At 38.9% G+C, this 16690-nt stretch overlaps 1 protein-coding gene across 1 annotated transcript; it reads left to right on the forward strand.

The window, feature by feature from the left end:
* The first annotated feature begins 13315 nt into the window (after positions 1-13315).
* LOC121953156 (protein FAM163A-like) lies at positions 13316-14973 on the forward strand. Its single transcript, XM_042500068.1, has 2 exons — positions 13316-13408; positions 14155-14973. The coding sequence occupies exons 1-2, from the start codon at positions 13316-13318 to the stop codon at positions 14521-14523; spliced, it is 462 nt and encodes a 153-aa protein (XP_042356002.1). The 3' UTR covers positions 14524-14973.
* The last annotated feature ends 1717 nt before the right edge of the window (positions 14974-16690 follow it).

Consider the following 16690-nt stretch of genomic DNA (forward strand, 5'->3'; position numbering starts at 1 on the left):
ACAGCTGGTAAATTGACCTCCAGTCGCCCATTCAGTTAAAACATGAGCTGTGTTTATATCAGAAAAGTATTTATTAACGTGTTTATCCTGCAAAGAGGTCGCACATAATGTTGTTTGACATTACTTGCAATGATGTGTAGCTTAAATTAGTAACATATTCTAGACAGTAAGGTGAGAAAATTAATTTTACGCTGGTTATTTTCCATTTTATTCATGTTTATAACATTTCGATGCACAGTAAGCTATTTGCATGGTACTTAAAGAGGTATGGAAACCAAGAAAATGCAACATTAATTTTAAAGTGACTTCACTGACAATAAAATCTGGGCTTTATCTTGCATGATTATGACTACTTCTATAGAGATTCAGTGCAACATGATGTATGTTTTGTATAGATCTCAAACATACTACATCATTTATGGTGTACTAAACTATAATTAAACCCATTTCTGAAATATATTAACGTATGAGCGCTGGCTGAAAGTCACTGTGAGAATGAGTGATGAATGATATGACGATTCAATTAATGAATTCATGATGTGAATGAAGACAGATCCGTCCGGCCCACTTCAAACAAACAAAAAAGCTCATTTACTGTAGCTGCAATGCTGTCCACATCACCATCGGGGCCCGAGGCTTCTCCTGGCATTATAGCCTCACTGATGTCATGTCTTTTTTTTCTGCTCTCCCAGGGGGCTTTGCAGCACCGTCGAGGATGATATCCCCCAGATGGTGACTTCTCCAGGTAAGGGGTGTGTTTGCTTATTCCCATTGTCCTTCTCTCTCCACGCTGTTTGGCAGACAGGTCGTTCGTGTGGCGTCTCTGATCTCTGCTCTGTACCTCTGGGATCTTGCTCTGGGCGAACTGTGTAGCCGAAATTGTTTCAGCTCTTACATCTTCAACTGGGATCTCTACAGTTCATTTAGATTTCAGTGTTTTCTCTTTTTTGGGCCGTTATCTGCACTGAATTTAACCCCTGCTCAGTGCACAAATCCAGTTTCTTATGTATTTGTCCATAAATGGTCCAAAATAAAGGAGGTGATTCTGACACTCCAAACACAAAAGCAGCCCAGAGCGATTGTATGTGTTCATTGTCAGTCATATGGAAAAAACGGATGACTGAGTTCCGTTTAGACTATTTTAAAATGAAATCATCCACTTTTCCTCCCCCCCTTTTTTGTTCTTCCACTCCTTGCTGTCTTTGTTCCCTCCTGCTCTAGCAGTGGGTGTCTCTGTCCTAGATGTGGATGTGTTCCTCTCCTCACACGCTGAGATGAGTGCTTTCAGAGGCAGAGGAGGCAGAAAAGTCCCGATTTTTACTACCTGGCTAAATTGCTCTGTGATGGAAAAATATTGTTAAAGGAATGATACTTGAATAATTGAAGCCCCAGGGCTTTAAAATTGCAGGGACTCGCTGTGATTTCCAGCGCAAAGTTAGAGACCACCTCAACGAAATATTCATATCATTATTTAAGAATGGATATATCAAGGAGCCGCTCAGGTACTGCCACCCTCTCGCTCCGTCTCCCTCGTTCTCACTCGGGCTCTGTTCCCCATCTATCTCCTGTTGTAAAATCATCTCCCAGCTTCTCTGTTTCTTCCTTTTGAAATGGATTAAAACTCATTCACATAATGACTCTGTAGCTAATGTCTTCTGGGAGCTTAGAATGAGTTCCAGCTTCCATAATGATTTTTAAATACCTTTAATATACTTCAGCTTTTGCATACTTATTTATATTCTATTTATCTGTAATGACAAAGGATAATGAGACGAAAATAAATTAATTGATTACGGTGCTAAGCCAGAGTCATTTCCAGGAGATGTTCTAAAGAATATAAATGGGAACAAAACGTGTTGGAACAATTAGGTGATTACTTGGTGAGCTGATTGACATAAAATTAGTTGATTCATAAATTAGAGGTATAATATGCAAAAATGTTGGTTATTGTTTGTAAACAGTATTTCCTGCAAAAGTGAAAGCCAATCTTAGCTTTACCTGCTTAGCATTTCGCCTTGATATATTTGTGTTTTTTCTGCGCTTGTCCGCAATTTTCATAGCTTCCTCTTGGATGAGTGCTGCATACAATCTGGCATCTGCTGCCCTTTAAAGCCCCAACTTCACCTGCGAGCTGTGGCCAGAAATGTCCCAAACAGCAGAAGGCCCAGTCTCTGCAGATAAATTCACCACCACACACTTCTAGTGGATTGAAAGTGTCAGAAACCAGGAAGACTAGCTGACGTCACGGTGATAGCTAATAGGGATCCTAATAATCTAAACTAAATACGTGATGATTGAGTGGGAGTACCTTTGTATGAGTTTACCTTTGTTTATTAGGAAAATCCTGCATAGTGGAGTATACCTTTTAGGCCTTCTTCAATCAAAATGCCAAACATTTGCTAGTTCCAGGTTTTTGAAATAATAGAGTTACTGAGTTTCTCTTTTGTATTAATAGTTGCATTTCCATCCAAAGGTATTGCAAATTCATGTCAATTTTCAGAAAATGCTAATTTATATGTGTTTCCATCCACTACTGTTATGTGAGCATTGGGAGGTGGTTGAGATAAGCAGTTGGTGGCTTTAATCCTCCAGTAAGGTGCCTTTGCACCACTACAGAGAGACTGTGCCAGTCAAACCCATAGACTGTAAATAATGGAAGTAGCTACCATGACGTCACCCATTGTTTTATGGACTTGTTTTAAAGCCTCAAGTTTGGCATTTTAACCATGGCTATTTTAGGGTTTTTCCTAAAAAGATGACCATATTTGAACAAGAGGTTGGAGCTGAGGAGGAGTGAGGGGCGGATATGACTCTAGACTGACTATAGTAACTGCTGTCACTCTAGCGCCCGCCCTTAAAAATGCGTAACTTTACTGTGTGAGTTATCTATAAATTCATCCCCTGCACAGTTGGCATGAATGTTGAAATTAACTACACAGACCAAAACCTTTTTTTTGTACCAGGCTGTAAACATGTTTATTTTTTGCTGTAAAGAAAAGCATTTTAACATGGGGCTTTTTGAGTATTACTTTATTTTGGAGCCAGCCTTAAGTGACCAATTGATGAACTGCAGTTTTTGGCTTCCATTTTTTCAGCCTCACAGGTTGTCACAGTTACGAAGAGCTCAGTGGACAGTGAAAATGGAGAGTGTTGAACAACTAATATAACAGCTTTGTGCTCTTGGAAGAGTTCTGGTAACAGCTCTTTGCTTATACATACGCGCGTTAACGCTTAAGACGATGAAGAGAACGTGCAGCGGTCAATTCAGTGGCGATACCTCAAGACTGTACATGATCAGTTATTCTCTAAATCTGTTTCCATTGCTTAGTCTCATTAACCTTTTATTGATACACTTTTAAACCTTTACACAGGTTTTTTAATGCTCTATATGGAAATGCACGTAAAAAGGGGCGGATGGAAACGCACTTACAGTTAATGATTTGTTAATGGCAAACTGGTTGGTCTGTTTTCAGTCTTTATGCTAAGATAAGCCAACCAGGTGTTGGCTCCAGCTTTATAACAGGTAGATTTAGGAATTCTTTTATCTAACTCTCAACAAGAAAGCAAATAAGCACAGCCCCCCCAAATTCTCAGGTGTTCTTTTAACTTGTAGATAAAGTTGTGATTTTATTTCTCTGTTCAAAGCTTCTCTAATTTTCCTGGTCCACTCGGGAATCACAGGGGAGGAAAAAGCTCTTAATTTCAAAACACAAAATCATCACCACATCATCCCACGTGAAACTTCCGGGGGAAGCGCTTTTACCTCTCCAACTTTCGATTAGGGATATGTTAGGTGTGTGGATGTGTAATTGTGTGTGCTGAATGTGCGTGTGTGTATGAGCCAGTAGTTCACCCACGCATGCCTGTGTGTTTCTGTGCATTTCGCATTTAGCTGACTGCAAGGATCGTTTCATTTCCCACAGAGAAAACAAATTAAAATATGACACCTCTCTCAGCTGCCTCTCATCTACTGCTTTTCACTGTGTCAAGAGACGACAGAACTGCTAAGTATAGTTCTGCAAGTGGAGTGTGAAACCTCTCCACCTCTCTCAACATTTCCAACATTGTGAAGGTCGAAATTAGATGATGTTGTGGTAGCTTAAACAAAGGTATAATCACGTCACCAAATAACTGTTTTGAGTTTGTTTTGAGTGAGAGGGGGGAGGGAAAAGAAAAGGAGCACACAATGAATAGTTTCAAAATTCACGTGTTAATAGGAATATTTTCTAATAGTGATGAATATCACAATATGGCAAATAGATACAAAATCACAAGAAAGTCAACCAAATGTTCACTGCAGTCACAGTGTTTTCACTGAATCATCACATTGCAAAACAAAAACTAAAGTCACTCTATTTGTTAACTGAGTTGTAGTGGGAGCCACTGATTGTCCTTTTTTCCTTACTTTGCAATATATTCTCATTTCAAAGTTTTCTCCTGGTGATATTCTTAATGTTTCTAAAGATGGAAACACACTAAGTCTCCTTAAAAATACTATTGGTTTGTGTTATGGCCACAAAATAGCTCTAAATACTGTGATAAAGGGCTGCAACTATTGATTGATCAATTATCTTCTCAATTAAGAGCCCAAGGGAGCATTCAGATTGCTTCTTTTATATTAAAACACTACAAACCTTAAAGGGAACACCTGAGGAAGGTTCAATCAATATTTGAAAAAATGAACTACTCTCTCTGAAAGCCAGAAATCAGAGAAGTAAGTCTCAAACTTGTGAACAAGTTTGAAACAAGCTGCTCCATACACAGTGAATCGAAGCCTGATTTTGATTGACCCACGAAATGTTTGGGGTTTTTTTTATACCCAAATGAGCTTTATTGTATTGTTACATTCACAGTTCTGAAACAGAAAACGTGCCCATATAGACTGAATAACAATGTTTATTTACAATAACTTCTGGGTATAAAACCCTTTGCACCAGGTTCATGAAATGGGACAGTGAGCAATCGCTGCCTCAGTTAGTTTTTAGCCTCCAAAAAAAAATCAGTTTAAGTATATACTATATTTAGAATACTTTTACTGTTTAAGTTTGCCATCAGACAGCCCTGGGGAACTGAAGGCGATAACATCAGAGCCACTACACTCCAGAGACAAAAACAGTAGTTTTACTTTTCGGATCACAAGACTTTTCTGGATTGTTAGTGTGTAATCAAAAGTGGAGAGTTTCCAGAAAACGTGACTTTCAGCTAACCAGTTTTGGATATGGGAGAGAGTTGTTCATGTTTACTAGTATTTTCCGTCTGTAATTATAGGAATATTATGTATGTATTTTGAAAATGAGCATAGTTCCCCAGTGAACGTATTTAAGTCCATTCATTGATTCATATCCATACATTGCTTGGAAGTGCTCCAGCCGCTGGTCACCAGTGCAGAAATAAGCAGGACTTTTACTTCTGAGACCGTGGACACCAGCTAACTCCACCCCTGAGCCTCTCTCTCAGACACACACACAAGAAACCACTGAGCATTGCTTTTGTGCTTCAGTCAAAATCCCTGCAAATCTCAGGGATACACATTTTCTTCAGCCTTTCTCTTGTGCAGTGAAGAACTGGACCCTTTACTCACTGTCACTAAAGCTCATTTGACAGATACACACTATCTAACTGCAGTCTACTGGTCACCTGGGAGTCATGCACTTAATTACTTAAAGAAGGTTGTGTGTTGTGGAAATCAGATGCCTGTTGGCTCCTCTGAGACTTGTCTTATCCTCCTTCCTCCCTGTCACTTCTCCATGTCAGCAACTGACGGGGATTTGTGACAGATCCTCTAACTCCTCTTAGGCCACAGGCTTCCTTTGTGATCTAAGGGTTCTTATATGTGTGTGTTTGCTCGGATTTGTGTTTGCGTGTGTTTCCCAGTTGAATCCGACCGCTCTGAACCCACTGAGAGTCATATATGAACTGTGCTGGTTAAGATACTCTGACAGCGTTAGAGTCGACTCTCCCAACCTCTGTCACTTGGTGTCTTTGTCTCTCCAGTCTGTTGGAAACTCTCTAATCTGAGGCTTTACCTCAACGCTCCCTTTCTAGCATAATTTGGTTGCATGTTAGTCAAAATCACTTATTTTTTTGTTCTAGAGAGATTCCATTGCTTTGTCTGTGGTGATATACATCATCGTCTCGCATAAATTTGCTATAGTAGCTTCAGCCGTCTTGTCATGTCATGAAAGCCAAAGGAAGTGAAAATGGTAGATCAGCACCATAATGTACAGTGTGGTGAAAGAGGAGGATATAGCTAAAAGAGTGAATGGGACACAGAGGGCAAGAGGCAGTAGGACCAAGGAGACATAAGATAGTGAGCTAGAGAGAGAAGAGATGGAGAAATGGGGAGCAAGAGAGCCTTCACATCGCTTTTAACGACATTATCGTGGCCTGTGGTGTATATAATTTAGTACGATGACGCAATGGAAGATACTGCACCGAGTGAGCTGTCTGAGAGGGAGGCTCACATGCTCATTTCAACACACATTTCTCTCTGTGACTGTGTTAAATTAGTCAGATATTCATGTGCATTCAGTTTTAAATGTTAAGATTTTTTTTTTATCTTAACTATATTGTAATATATTTTTAATTAAAATATGTTATTTAATTTTTGAGAATACTAAGTAATAAAAAAAAATGCAGACATATGAGCAAATCACAGTAAGGTCTGGAAAAAAACACAAACAAAACATGTTGGAAAGCAGCATTGCATGTAGGCATACACATTGCTTGGGAAGACATTCAGAGATCTCAGAGCTTGAAAGAATTGCACAGATCAGGGACTACACAACCAATGCATAGCAGCATAATAACAAGAAGAGAGCTCTAGACATTGACGAGGGCCATGGAAGGATGTCTGTCTACAGTGCGATACCCCCTGCGTACTAGGTCTGCTTTGCAGTTTAGGAGGTAGTTTTAAAAAGGCACCTGCAGCTTATGAAAAACTGTCATTCCCCTGTAACCTGAAGCACTCCATCGGCAAAACTTTAAGAATTGCTTAACATTAAAGGTCTGGGCTTAATCCATTGAAATAAGATGCATCTTCTTGCTAACAAGATAAGCTTGTTCAAAGGTTTTTGCCTGACATTTGTCAAAGAGAGCCCCTCACCTGACAGATTCAGCAGGAAACTGACAAGATTTTATTTAAATTTTATGTTTTTTATCTAATTTATACAGCTTTTTAAGAATCAAAACCGGTTTTGAACCTGCTCAACAAAGACAGAGAAATGTGTATACAAATACAAGCATAGAGACATGAAAGTGCATAGATGAGTTTAACAAGATACAAATTGAAAAAACCAAAACAAAACACGTACACACAAAAAAGAGGTCATACAGTTAAAAGTTGGCTGCTGTCCTTCTTCTTTGAGTTAGCTGCTAAATGCTTCTAGCTGCTAAATCTCCTGGCAGTGGGTCACACACATAACATGTCGCCAAAACGTTACACTTGTCCCGTCTATAGTCCGGTTTTGCCATCTGTCCCTTTACACAGACACTAATTCAGAGCTGTTACTTTCTCTGTTGCTGGCTTAAAGGCGCGACAGCTCTATCTCTCCATTTCACGATTGTTACCTTTTATATACAGAACGCTGAAGCAGAATGACAGCGTGAAATTTCCGCCTTGAACAGGCAGTGTGAAAGGAGCCTCTGTTAGCCTGTTGCACAGAGAGATTTACCTGATGACTCCACTGCATCAGACCATGCCACCTCCCCGAACTGAGTGCCCAGGTCCCTCTCCCACACGCCTTTAATTCTGTCAATTTTGAGTGTGTTGAGGGATTGTAATCTTCTATTTTTATTGCAGCAAAACTGTAACAAAAATGAGTCAGTAGCAGATATTTTAAGTTTAAGGGATATTGAGATAGTTGAAGTGTCTCTTCTGTAGAAAGCCATAAAAATTGAAGTTGTACATGCAACTCACTTTGTATTTTAATTTTGCGTTCAGATAGTTAAAAAGCAAAAGAAACACAGAAGAGAAACCTCTGGCCTGACTGTAGGCAAGGTTGGGAACTCCACAGTCAGGCAGTAGACCAAACAACTCAACCCCAAACTAGAATTTCTTTGAACCTTCTGGCTGAGTCACGACACTACGAGTGCCTGAGTGTTTGAACCATTTCATTAGGCAATAAGACTAAAACTCACAGCAAATTACAGCCTTGGGATGCTCAAAGCTTTTAGAAAATTACATTGATACACCAGTAATGAGAAAGAAGCTCGTCATTTTTTTAATCAATTTAATTGGGATAATTAAATGTTGTTCTTCCGTTGAGAAATATGTGGATGTTTTAGTTAATCAACTTGAACAGTAGATAAACAAAGTCTTCTAGTGTTGTAATTATTATAATGGCAGTGCTTAAAATGAATAATTCTGCCTGAACTCAACCATACAAATTGGGTCTAAATTAATGTAAAAATCATGCATTTCATATACTGATATAAAAAGTAATTCCGTCTTAGTGTTTTCATATTTTGGTGTGTGTTTATTCGGTATTTTAATGTGAATGCCAGTAAAAATTAATCAAGGCATTATTTGCAAGCATATTCTATCACACAGTTAATTTATTGCCCTCTGTTAGATAGACTTGTTTATAAAGTCTGTTTTAGGCAAGACAGTACATTTGCTGTGTGCAGTGAAAGTAATTATGTGCACAGAATCTTGATTTCTTTATTTATGCAATTTTTGCTCCTGTGTGACACTGCCAATCAGAGCTATTTGTTTAAGCTTACTTACCTGCATTGCAGAGCAAACGCTGAAGGAATTTAGAAATCCCAACACTCAGCTGTAATTTGGCAGTGAGTGTTTGTGCATGCATCGTTATATTTACTCGACTAACGATGTACGATAGATACCTTTTGTGTCTAATACTGTATTTTTCCACCAGTTCTCATCAAAACAATAAGTTGCATGTTTGTTTTGAAAGCTGTAGTGGTTTGTCAGAATCAAATCCAGGAGATTACATGATGATAACTGTCTATGCAGCTTCGAGAGGTGCTTTCAAATCAGTCCTAGTGAGCTACAAATGACAGGATGCACACACAAATCAGATTTAGTATGCTGAGGCTGTACTGCACATATGCATATAACATAATGGCCATATGGCCTGTGTGCACAGTAGGTGCTGCTGCATTCAGCATGCTAATCTACATTCTGAGTGTCTGTTTGCCAACCAAAATGGTCCTGCTGGATCTCACTCACACTTTGCAATCGTTGCTTTTAAGATTCCTGTATTGAGCCTGTTTGTGTAATATTGATACCCATAATAATGGAACTTATTGTTTGCTCTGATTTCATTGCTGCAACCATAGACTGTGAAAAAGAAGTGTATGTAGCCCCCAGGTCTGAAAAGTGAAGCCAGTGTGGAAGTACAGTACCTTTTGTTTACATTCTGTCTTATGGTCAGCAGAAGGTGGCGCTACTGGCTACAAAACAATACAGATTGTGTAGAAGTCAATAAGAGGATGAGTTTATGGTCCCAATCACTATTTTCAGATCTTCTTTCTACAGCAGGATGCTCATTTTGCAAATTTTTGATTACTTTTTGATTGACAAGCCGTTACCACAGTGATGTGTAAATCATGATTGATGTGTCAATTAATAAAAATCAAATCAAATCAAGTTGGGGTGCTCAGTAGCTCAGTTGGTAGAGCAGGTGCCCCATGTGCAGAGGCTATGTCCTTGCTGCAGTGGCCACAGGTTTGATTCCAGCCCTGATTCTTCGCTGCATGTCATCCTTTCTCGCTCCCCCTTTCACACGTAAGCTTCTTATCTCCAATAAAGGAAAAAGCCAAGAATAATCAAGTTAATTTATGTAGCACATTTAAAAACAATCAAACGATCAAAAATTTAAAATAGGAGCAATAACATCAACAACGAAGACAAAAAATGGTAGTAGAAATCATAAAGCAATGCATATCTTCCCCAGCTCCACCCTTTAGTCCAAGTGTGGTCACTTCTGTCTCCAAAAAAGTCAAGATGGCGACAGCCAAAATGCCTCAACGCTTCAGTCTCGTAGTTCACAAACTAATGGGTGATGTTGTGGTGGCTACATCCACGTCTTTTGTACAGTCTATTGTTGGAACAACTAGTTTATTAATTTTGATAAGTTCTGAACAAAAGAATAAATGCAGCACTAATGCAGTCTAATGTTTTTTCTATGCACACAAAAACTTTATTTCTCTCAAATTATGTGCTCAAATTTGGGAAAATGTGTGTTAGACCACTTCTTCTTTTCCAAGATAATCCATCCTCCTGACAGGTGCATCATATCAAGATGCTGATCAAACAGCATCATTACTACACAGGTGTGCCTTGGGATTGACACAGTTAAAGGCCTCTTAAAAATGTGCAGTTTTATCTTTGACTTTTTTTTTTTTATCAGGATTTCACATGACTAGCGCCACAGAAAGGCAGTCTTTTAGTCACAGATTTCCCAAAGAATCAATCAGTATTTTTTTTTTTTTTTTTAATTGAATCAATCAGTATTTGATGTGACTGCCGTTTGCCTCATGCAGTGCGACACATCTCCTTCACATTGAGTAACTCAGGTTGTTGATCGTGGCTGTGAATTGAATGTTCTCTGGCAACAGCTCTGGTGGACATTCTGCTGTCAGCCAGTGGCACACTCGCTCAAAATGCAACATCTGTGGCTTTGTGTTGTGTGATAAAAGTGCAGTTCAGTGAAGCCTTTTATTGTGACTGTCCCAAGGCGCACCTGTGTAGTAATGATGCTGTTTAATCAGCATCTTGATGTGCCACACCTGTCAGGTGGATGGATTATCTTGGCAAAGGAGAAGTGCTCTATAACATGGATTTTAACAAATTTGTGCCCAACATTTGGGAGAAATAAGTCTTTTATGAACATGGAACATTTTTAGATCTTTTAGTTCAACTCATGAAAAATTGGAGCAAAAACAGAAGTTGTGTTAATATTTTAGTTATGTGTGGTTTCAGCTTATAAATGTGGGGATTTGCTGCTTCTCTCTGTCTTTTTCATTCTGATTTTTGATCACACTCAATAAGTGACTCAATCAGTTTGAAATACATCACTTAAAGCCTCTGGTGACCTTTAACAGCCACCAGTCATTATTTTTTGACATCTTATAGCCCAAATGATGACCTTTTACGAACTAAAATAAAAAGGAAAGCAAGACTGAACAAAATGACATTATTTTTTCTGGCTGTCATGTAAAAAAGCAGATATTTATATGCATATGTCCTTACAAGGGATGATTTTGGTGTGTGAAAATAATCATTATCTGCAGCTCTGTATTTCTTTCATGTTCTCTTGACAGAAGTCTCTTTCTTTTCCTGCAGGAGTTCAGTGAGAGGAGGTTTTGAGAGTAACACTCCACAGGCCTGTCATGCTTTCCTACCTTCTCACACTCCTCCATCTCTGCATCTCCCGCTGTCTTCTAATGTAAGTGTCCGTCTCTTTTATTAGAGCTCAGATGCTGCTGCTTTGTCAAGGGGTGAAATTACTTTTCCGCGAAGCTCACAACTGAACACAACATATTATTGGTCACAAGAGTAAACAGGAGGGTGACATAGTAAATAAATACTTCAGTATTTTAGAACATAGTTTTATTTATTGTGTCTCTGAGAGTCAGATGAGAAGATTGGTGCCACTCAAATGTCTTTATGTGTTAAGTACAGGGTTGTAGCTTAGAGGCAATTATCTGAAAGGGAAAGTTCAGTCCAAAATCAAAAATAGATATTTTTTCCTCTTACCTATAGTGCAATTTATCAATCTAGATTGTTTTGATGTGAGTTGTAGAGCGTTTGAGATATTGGCCGTAGAGATGTCTGACTTCTCTCAAATATGATAGAACTAGACTCGGATTTTGGAGCTCAGTGTGCCAAAAATATATTTAAAAACACTCAACAGCAATGTCTCTTTCAAAAGATCATGGCCCGATAACTCAAGATAATCCACAGACCTTGTAAGACCACTTCATTTAGGAACTGTTTTCTTTCTACCAAACTACAGATCCATTATATTTGAGCGAAGGCAGACATCTCTACAGCCAATATCTCCAACACTGAGCAACACACAGCAAAACGATCTTGATTGATAAATAGCACTCAAGGAGAAAGGGAAAATATGTATTTTTTATTTTGGGGGGGGGGGCTGTCCCTTTAACGTAGTCTGGAAATGGGGAAACACCTGAATACACCTACCACCACCTCGAAGACATTCAGATCTAATTTATTTCATTGTAAATAAACAGGAAATGTAAGAATGACAATTTGTGCCACAAGCAGAATTTGTCATCCAAGTCCGACCAGCAATGAAGCAGGGAGCTCTGGGTGCTTGTGTCATAGGGCAACCAAAAACTGATGACCTGCATACTCAGGCACACTGTGATGACACAGAGCTGGTTGAAAATCTGCAAAGTTTACCTTTAAAACTTTGTAACGTTGCTTTTTAATTAGCTAAATTGACCGTATTAATACTTGATTTTATTTACCAGTTAACAGTTTGTTGATGCTTGTAGTTCTTTGAACCGCTTGTTATAGCATTTAGAATTTCTTACTGTCTCAGACTTCAGATTTGCTACTCGAACACCAATGTGGATGGGTTTTCTGAATCTGAAACACTGTCCAAACAGTGCGCAGATGGAGCAGTGGTTATCAATCTCTCAGCTCTCGGAATTTAGTGAAAATGCGTCCTGACAAAGCACCGGGGCTCAGTGATTGGAAGAGAATTAAAATATTGTAAACTCATATTACCTCTGGGTTTCAGATTTTATTAATTTTTTTTATTGTGTTTTTTGTCTTCTGTCTTTGAAAATAAGCGTTTTCCCTTTAACATGTTATGTAATCAGTAAAAAAATATCATACCATCATCATCAAAACACCAAATTAAGTGTGTTGAGTGAGTGGTGTAAAGTTGTAGAGACTTGCAGGAATTTTGTCAAGCTGTCACTGAAGCTGCTTAGCAGATGGTGCTTCTGTTGAGGTGGTTTTTCCTTTATTATCTATCTGTATCTGAGTGGCCTGAAACATCCCCATCAGCTGCATGATAACCAACTACTTACAACATGTTTCATCAGTTGAGGTTACATCATGATGTTACATGAATATACTAATTCAGCCTACATTGGTTATCTTTGCAGGCACTATAGAAACCTTTGTTGGACGTAAGTATGCAGAATATTTTGCAGTTTCATCTTTACTGGCACTTTCAAAATACAGACATCTAATAAGCTGATTCCTCTTTTTTCCTTTACTCATCTTCCCTGTCTTCAAACGTCCATGTCTTTCTCCTGCTTTCATTTCTGTGTCTCCCTCTGAAGGGTTTGATGGAGAGCTGGTCGAATGTCAGCGGGAACTATTGTTATATCCGGAGGAATTCTCGCCGGAGTGATACTGCTGTGCATCGTAGCAGTGCTCTGTTACTGTAGACTCCAGGTACCACTGTGTCTCTGCCTGTGTATTAATTTTTATGTGTGTCTTTAATGATTTAAAGGAGGACTTTTTTACATTAAAAGAAATATACTTTCTTTAGACAAAGCTTTATCTAAGATGACCTCTAAAAAAGAGAGCTCAGCAATCTGTGAATATTATGAGAAAAGCTTTGAACACTCTAAGAAATAAGGGTTCTTTATAAGACTCCATTGAAAACTCATTTTAGGAGAGAGTTTCTTGACGGTTGTTAAATGTTTGGATGTCAACCTTTAAATATTCAGATGCTTAAGCATGTTTCAAATGGTATTTTTAAATGTAGATATATCTACAGCACCCATAATCAATCATGTTCTGCCATAGTTGACACGTTTCCATCATTTTTTTTGAAACCGCACCCACATTATCTGCCTCTAATAGCCACAGGTGGGGCGTTACGTGACATTAAATGTCTAAGCTATAATAATAAATACACATATAAAACTTAATTCAAATATAAAATATCTGCTTAAAATATTCGATATTTTAGCAAGGTTAAACCTTTATTTTTAAAGACTTTAAAGACAAACCCTCTGAAAGGGTTTCAGCTGTAACCATAAAAAGGTTTTTTATCAGAAATCAAAAAAGGTTATCTTATGGGGATGAATCGAAGAGCCTTATGTGGTTCCCGTTAGCTCTTTTATTTCTAAGAGTGGAGTTAAGAGGCAGAGTTGGCACTTCTGGCACAACCTCACTTACTTCCTTGTCTGCAGTATTACTGCTGTAAGAAGAATGATTCTGAGGTGGACATGGGCTCCGTGGTGGGAGCGGACCCTCTCTCTCACTTTCCCTGCAACGCCTGCAACGCCCTCGCCATGGACGGCGCAGCCATCACCCCCGTCTCTCTGGATCAGCTGGACACGGGTTCCCACCACAACCACTGCCCCACCTGTTCTCCGTACACCCTCCGCTCTGGACTCACAGACGACATTCGCAACGGAGGGGAGCGGCTGGGCTTCCACACCTACTACGAGAACCCTCTCCCGCTGACCGGCAACCCGCAGGGCTCCTCTCCTCTGAACTACTACGGTCCAACGGACATGTTTCCTCCGCCGCCACGCCCCTACAGCACCCAGGTCTGACCTCTGCTGCACCATAAAGACACACTCACACATATAGAAAACATACCAACACATCCAGCACACGCCCTGTTGTTTTAGACGGAATTCAGGCGACGGATTTCAACACAGCACAATTGCACACATTACTGCCCACCGCCGCCACAGATGTCAGACTCGTTGGTCCATGGGAGTGACCCATAAACTGAGCCCAGTGACAGAGCCTCTGTGTGGGCAACAAATCCTTGGACCAAACCCATGGAGAGCTGCTGACAGCAGCATAAACAGTGTTAGATCAGCAGGGAAGTGGGACATAACTCTGGTACAACCTCATTTTGTTTCACACAAGGCCAAATCACATGCGGTACTAAAATGTGTCTAAATTTAAGTGTGAATGCACTTGGATTGACACATCTTTTAAGCCACTTTTTAAGGTTGGTCAGGGACACGTGTGAGTCCCCAAGGCACACTGAAAGACAGCCAAGTCAGTTTTCTTGTGTAGGTGCTAGGGATGCAAGTTTTAAGCAATTCCCATAAGCTATGTTAAGGATTTACAATTTTAATACCTTAAGATTTATGAGATACAAAGTGCATATATTTCCCCTTCAAAGCCTACTTTGAACAATTAATGTGCGCTTTGTTCAGGCCATATTGTTTTAGTCAAGATTTAAAGAAGACAAAATAGCTGAATACTTTTTTAAAAATTCCCTGGGAAATTTTCTGGATGTAATTATGTCATTTAGTCCATGTCATAGGAAACATAAGAATGTCCTTGAATGAAAAAAAAAGAAGTAAAAACCAAGTGACTTTTCATTTATTAATGCTTACTTTACCCTCCTCTGTGTTGAATTGTTTGCTTGCCTGTTCAGTTTCTGCATGTTCAGCTGATCTGATACTAAAAAACCTCCAGATTACGCAAGCAATTAATTAGAACTGATAAATCTGTGTAAATTAATGTCCCTATATTGCCCATAGTTAGGACCAAATTACATGGATCTTTTAGGAAACTTAGTCAAGAAGTATTATGAAGTTATTATTATTTTTTATCTTAATTGTTTTTATTTGTATTATTATTATTATTATTATTAGGGACTCATAAAATAAAGCTTTACCAATTATTCTACTCCTACTCCAGCTGCTGTTATTCATGAATAGCACTAACAAAATTATAAAGTTTCAGGACATCTGCATTAAATTAGACATTTAAAAACAAAAGATTTTCTGTCTTAAGGCTAAAGCCTTCAAATCCCTGTCACGTGTAAAAATATAAATAGGCTCGCCTGACGTCTCAACCATTGATAAATTATTAGTGGTTTTAATATGACAAACTTCCCAAACCATGATAGATAATTCGCCTTGTAGAATACGTTAGATAAGGTTTTTAAGCTCATAGCCAAGGTGGGATGGAAGAGCCAAGGAAATCCTTTTCTCTGCCTGTATGGCCGGGGAAATATATGCTTTTTGTTTAGCTCCAGCCATAGTTTTAAAATAAATGAGAGCTGGGAGGTGACGTAGAGGTTTTTGTGATGGCAGGTTTTTGCAGTCTGCTGTAGGGATGGGCAAGAGTAGTCCGGCTCTATTTGGATGTCCAGTGTATAGAGCAGTTGCAATGTAAGTGGACTCTTTTTTAAAAGTTTACATTTTTTGGACGGGAAGCTGTGACCTAGCTGTCATCTGTGAATATCTGCACAGATCCATATAGCCATAATGATAGATCTGCACAGATTATGCTCAATGATTTCAGTCAGAATGTATTTCGACAAAATGAACAAAATGAACATGTAGTGCAAGTTTGTATCATAGCTAATCTCTACAGTTTGGAGCACAGAAAGGTAGGCTAAGATTTACCTCTAAACGCATTTTTGCTTGGGTGTTTATTTCAGACCCTAATCTGATGTTTTTTCTCATTAGTACTCAATAATAATTGAATGAGGATATGAAATGTGGAAATGACTTTAAATGCTCATCCCTTGTCTGTTGTAGCCTGGTCTTTACAATCTGACAACCGGTGTCGCCCCAGTCGCCAGAAGAAAATGTTAGCATTATATGCTTTTGCAAACCAATAATACATTACATTTTTACATTTCTCACATATCTTCTTAACATCTCCAAAGCGAGGTGAAATAAAAGCTTTTGTCATCCAGAGGTGGAGGGGATGCTGAAGATTCTGGCCAAGTTGCAGACCACTGTT

Source organism: Plectropomus leopardus, chromosome 14 (genome assembly GCF_008729295.1).
Source record: "Plectropomus leopardus isolate mb chromosome 14, YSFRI_Pleo_2.0, whole genome shotgun sequence".
Lineage (NCBI taxonomy): Eukaryota > Metazoa > Chordata > Actinopteri > Perciformes > Serranidae > Plectropomus > Plectropomus leopardus.

Excerpts from the sequence above, each read along its gene's own strand:
- LOC121953156 (XM_042500068.1), top strand. The coding sequence starts at position 13,316 with ATGTCAGCGGGAACTATTGTTATATCCGGAGGAATTCTCGCCGGAGTG. Across the intron at positions 13,409-14,154 it reads TCTGTTACTGTAGACTCCAG|TATTACTGCTGTAAGAAGAA; the intron begins GTACCACTGTGT and ends CCTTGTCTGCAG.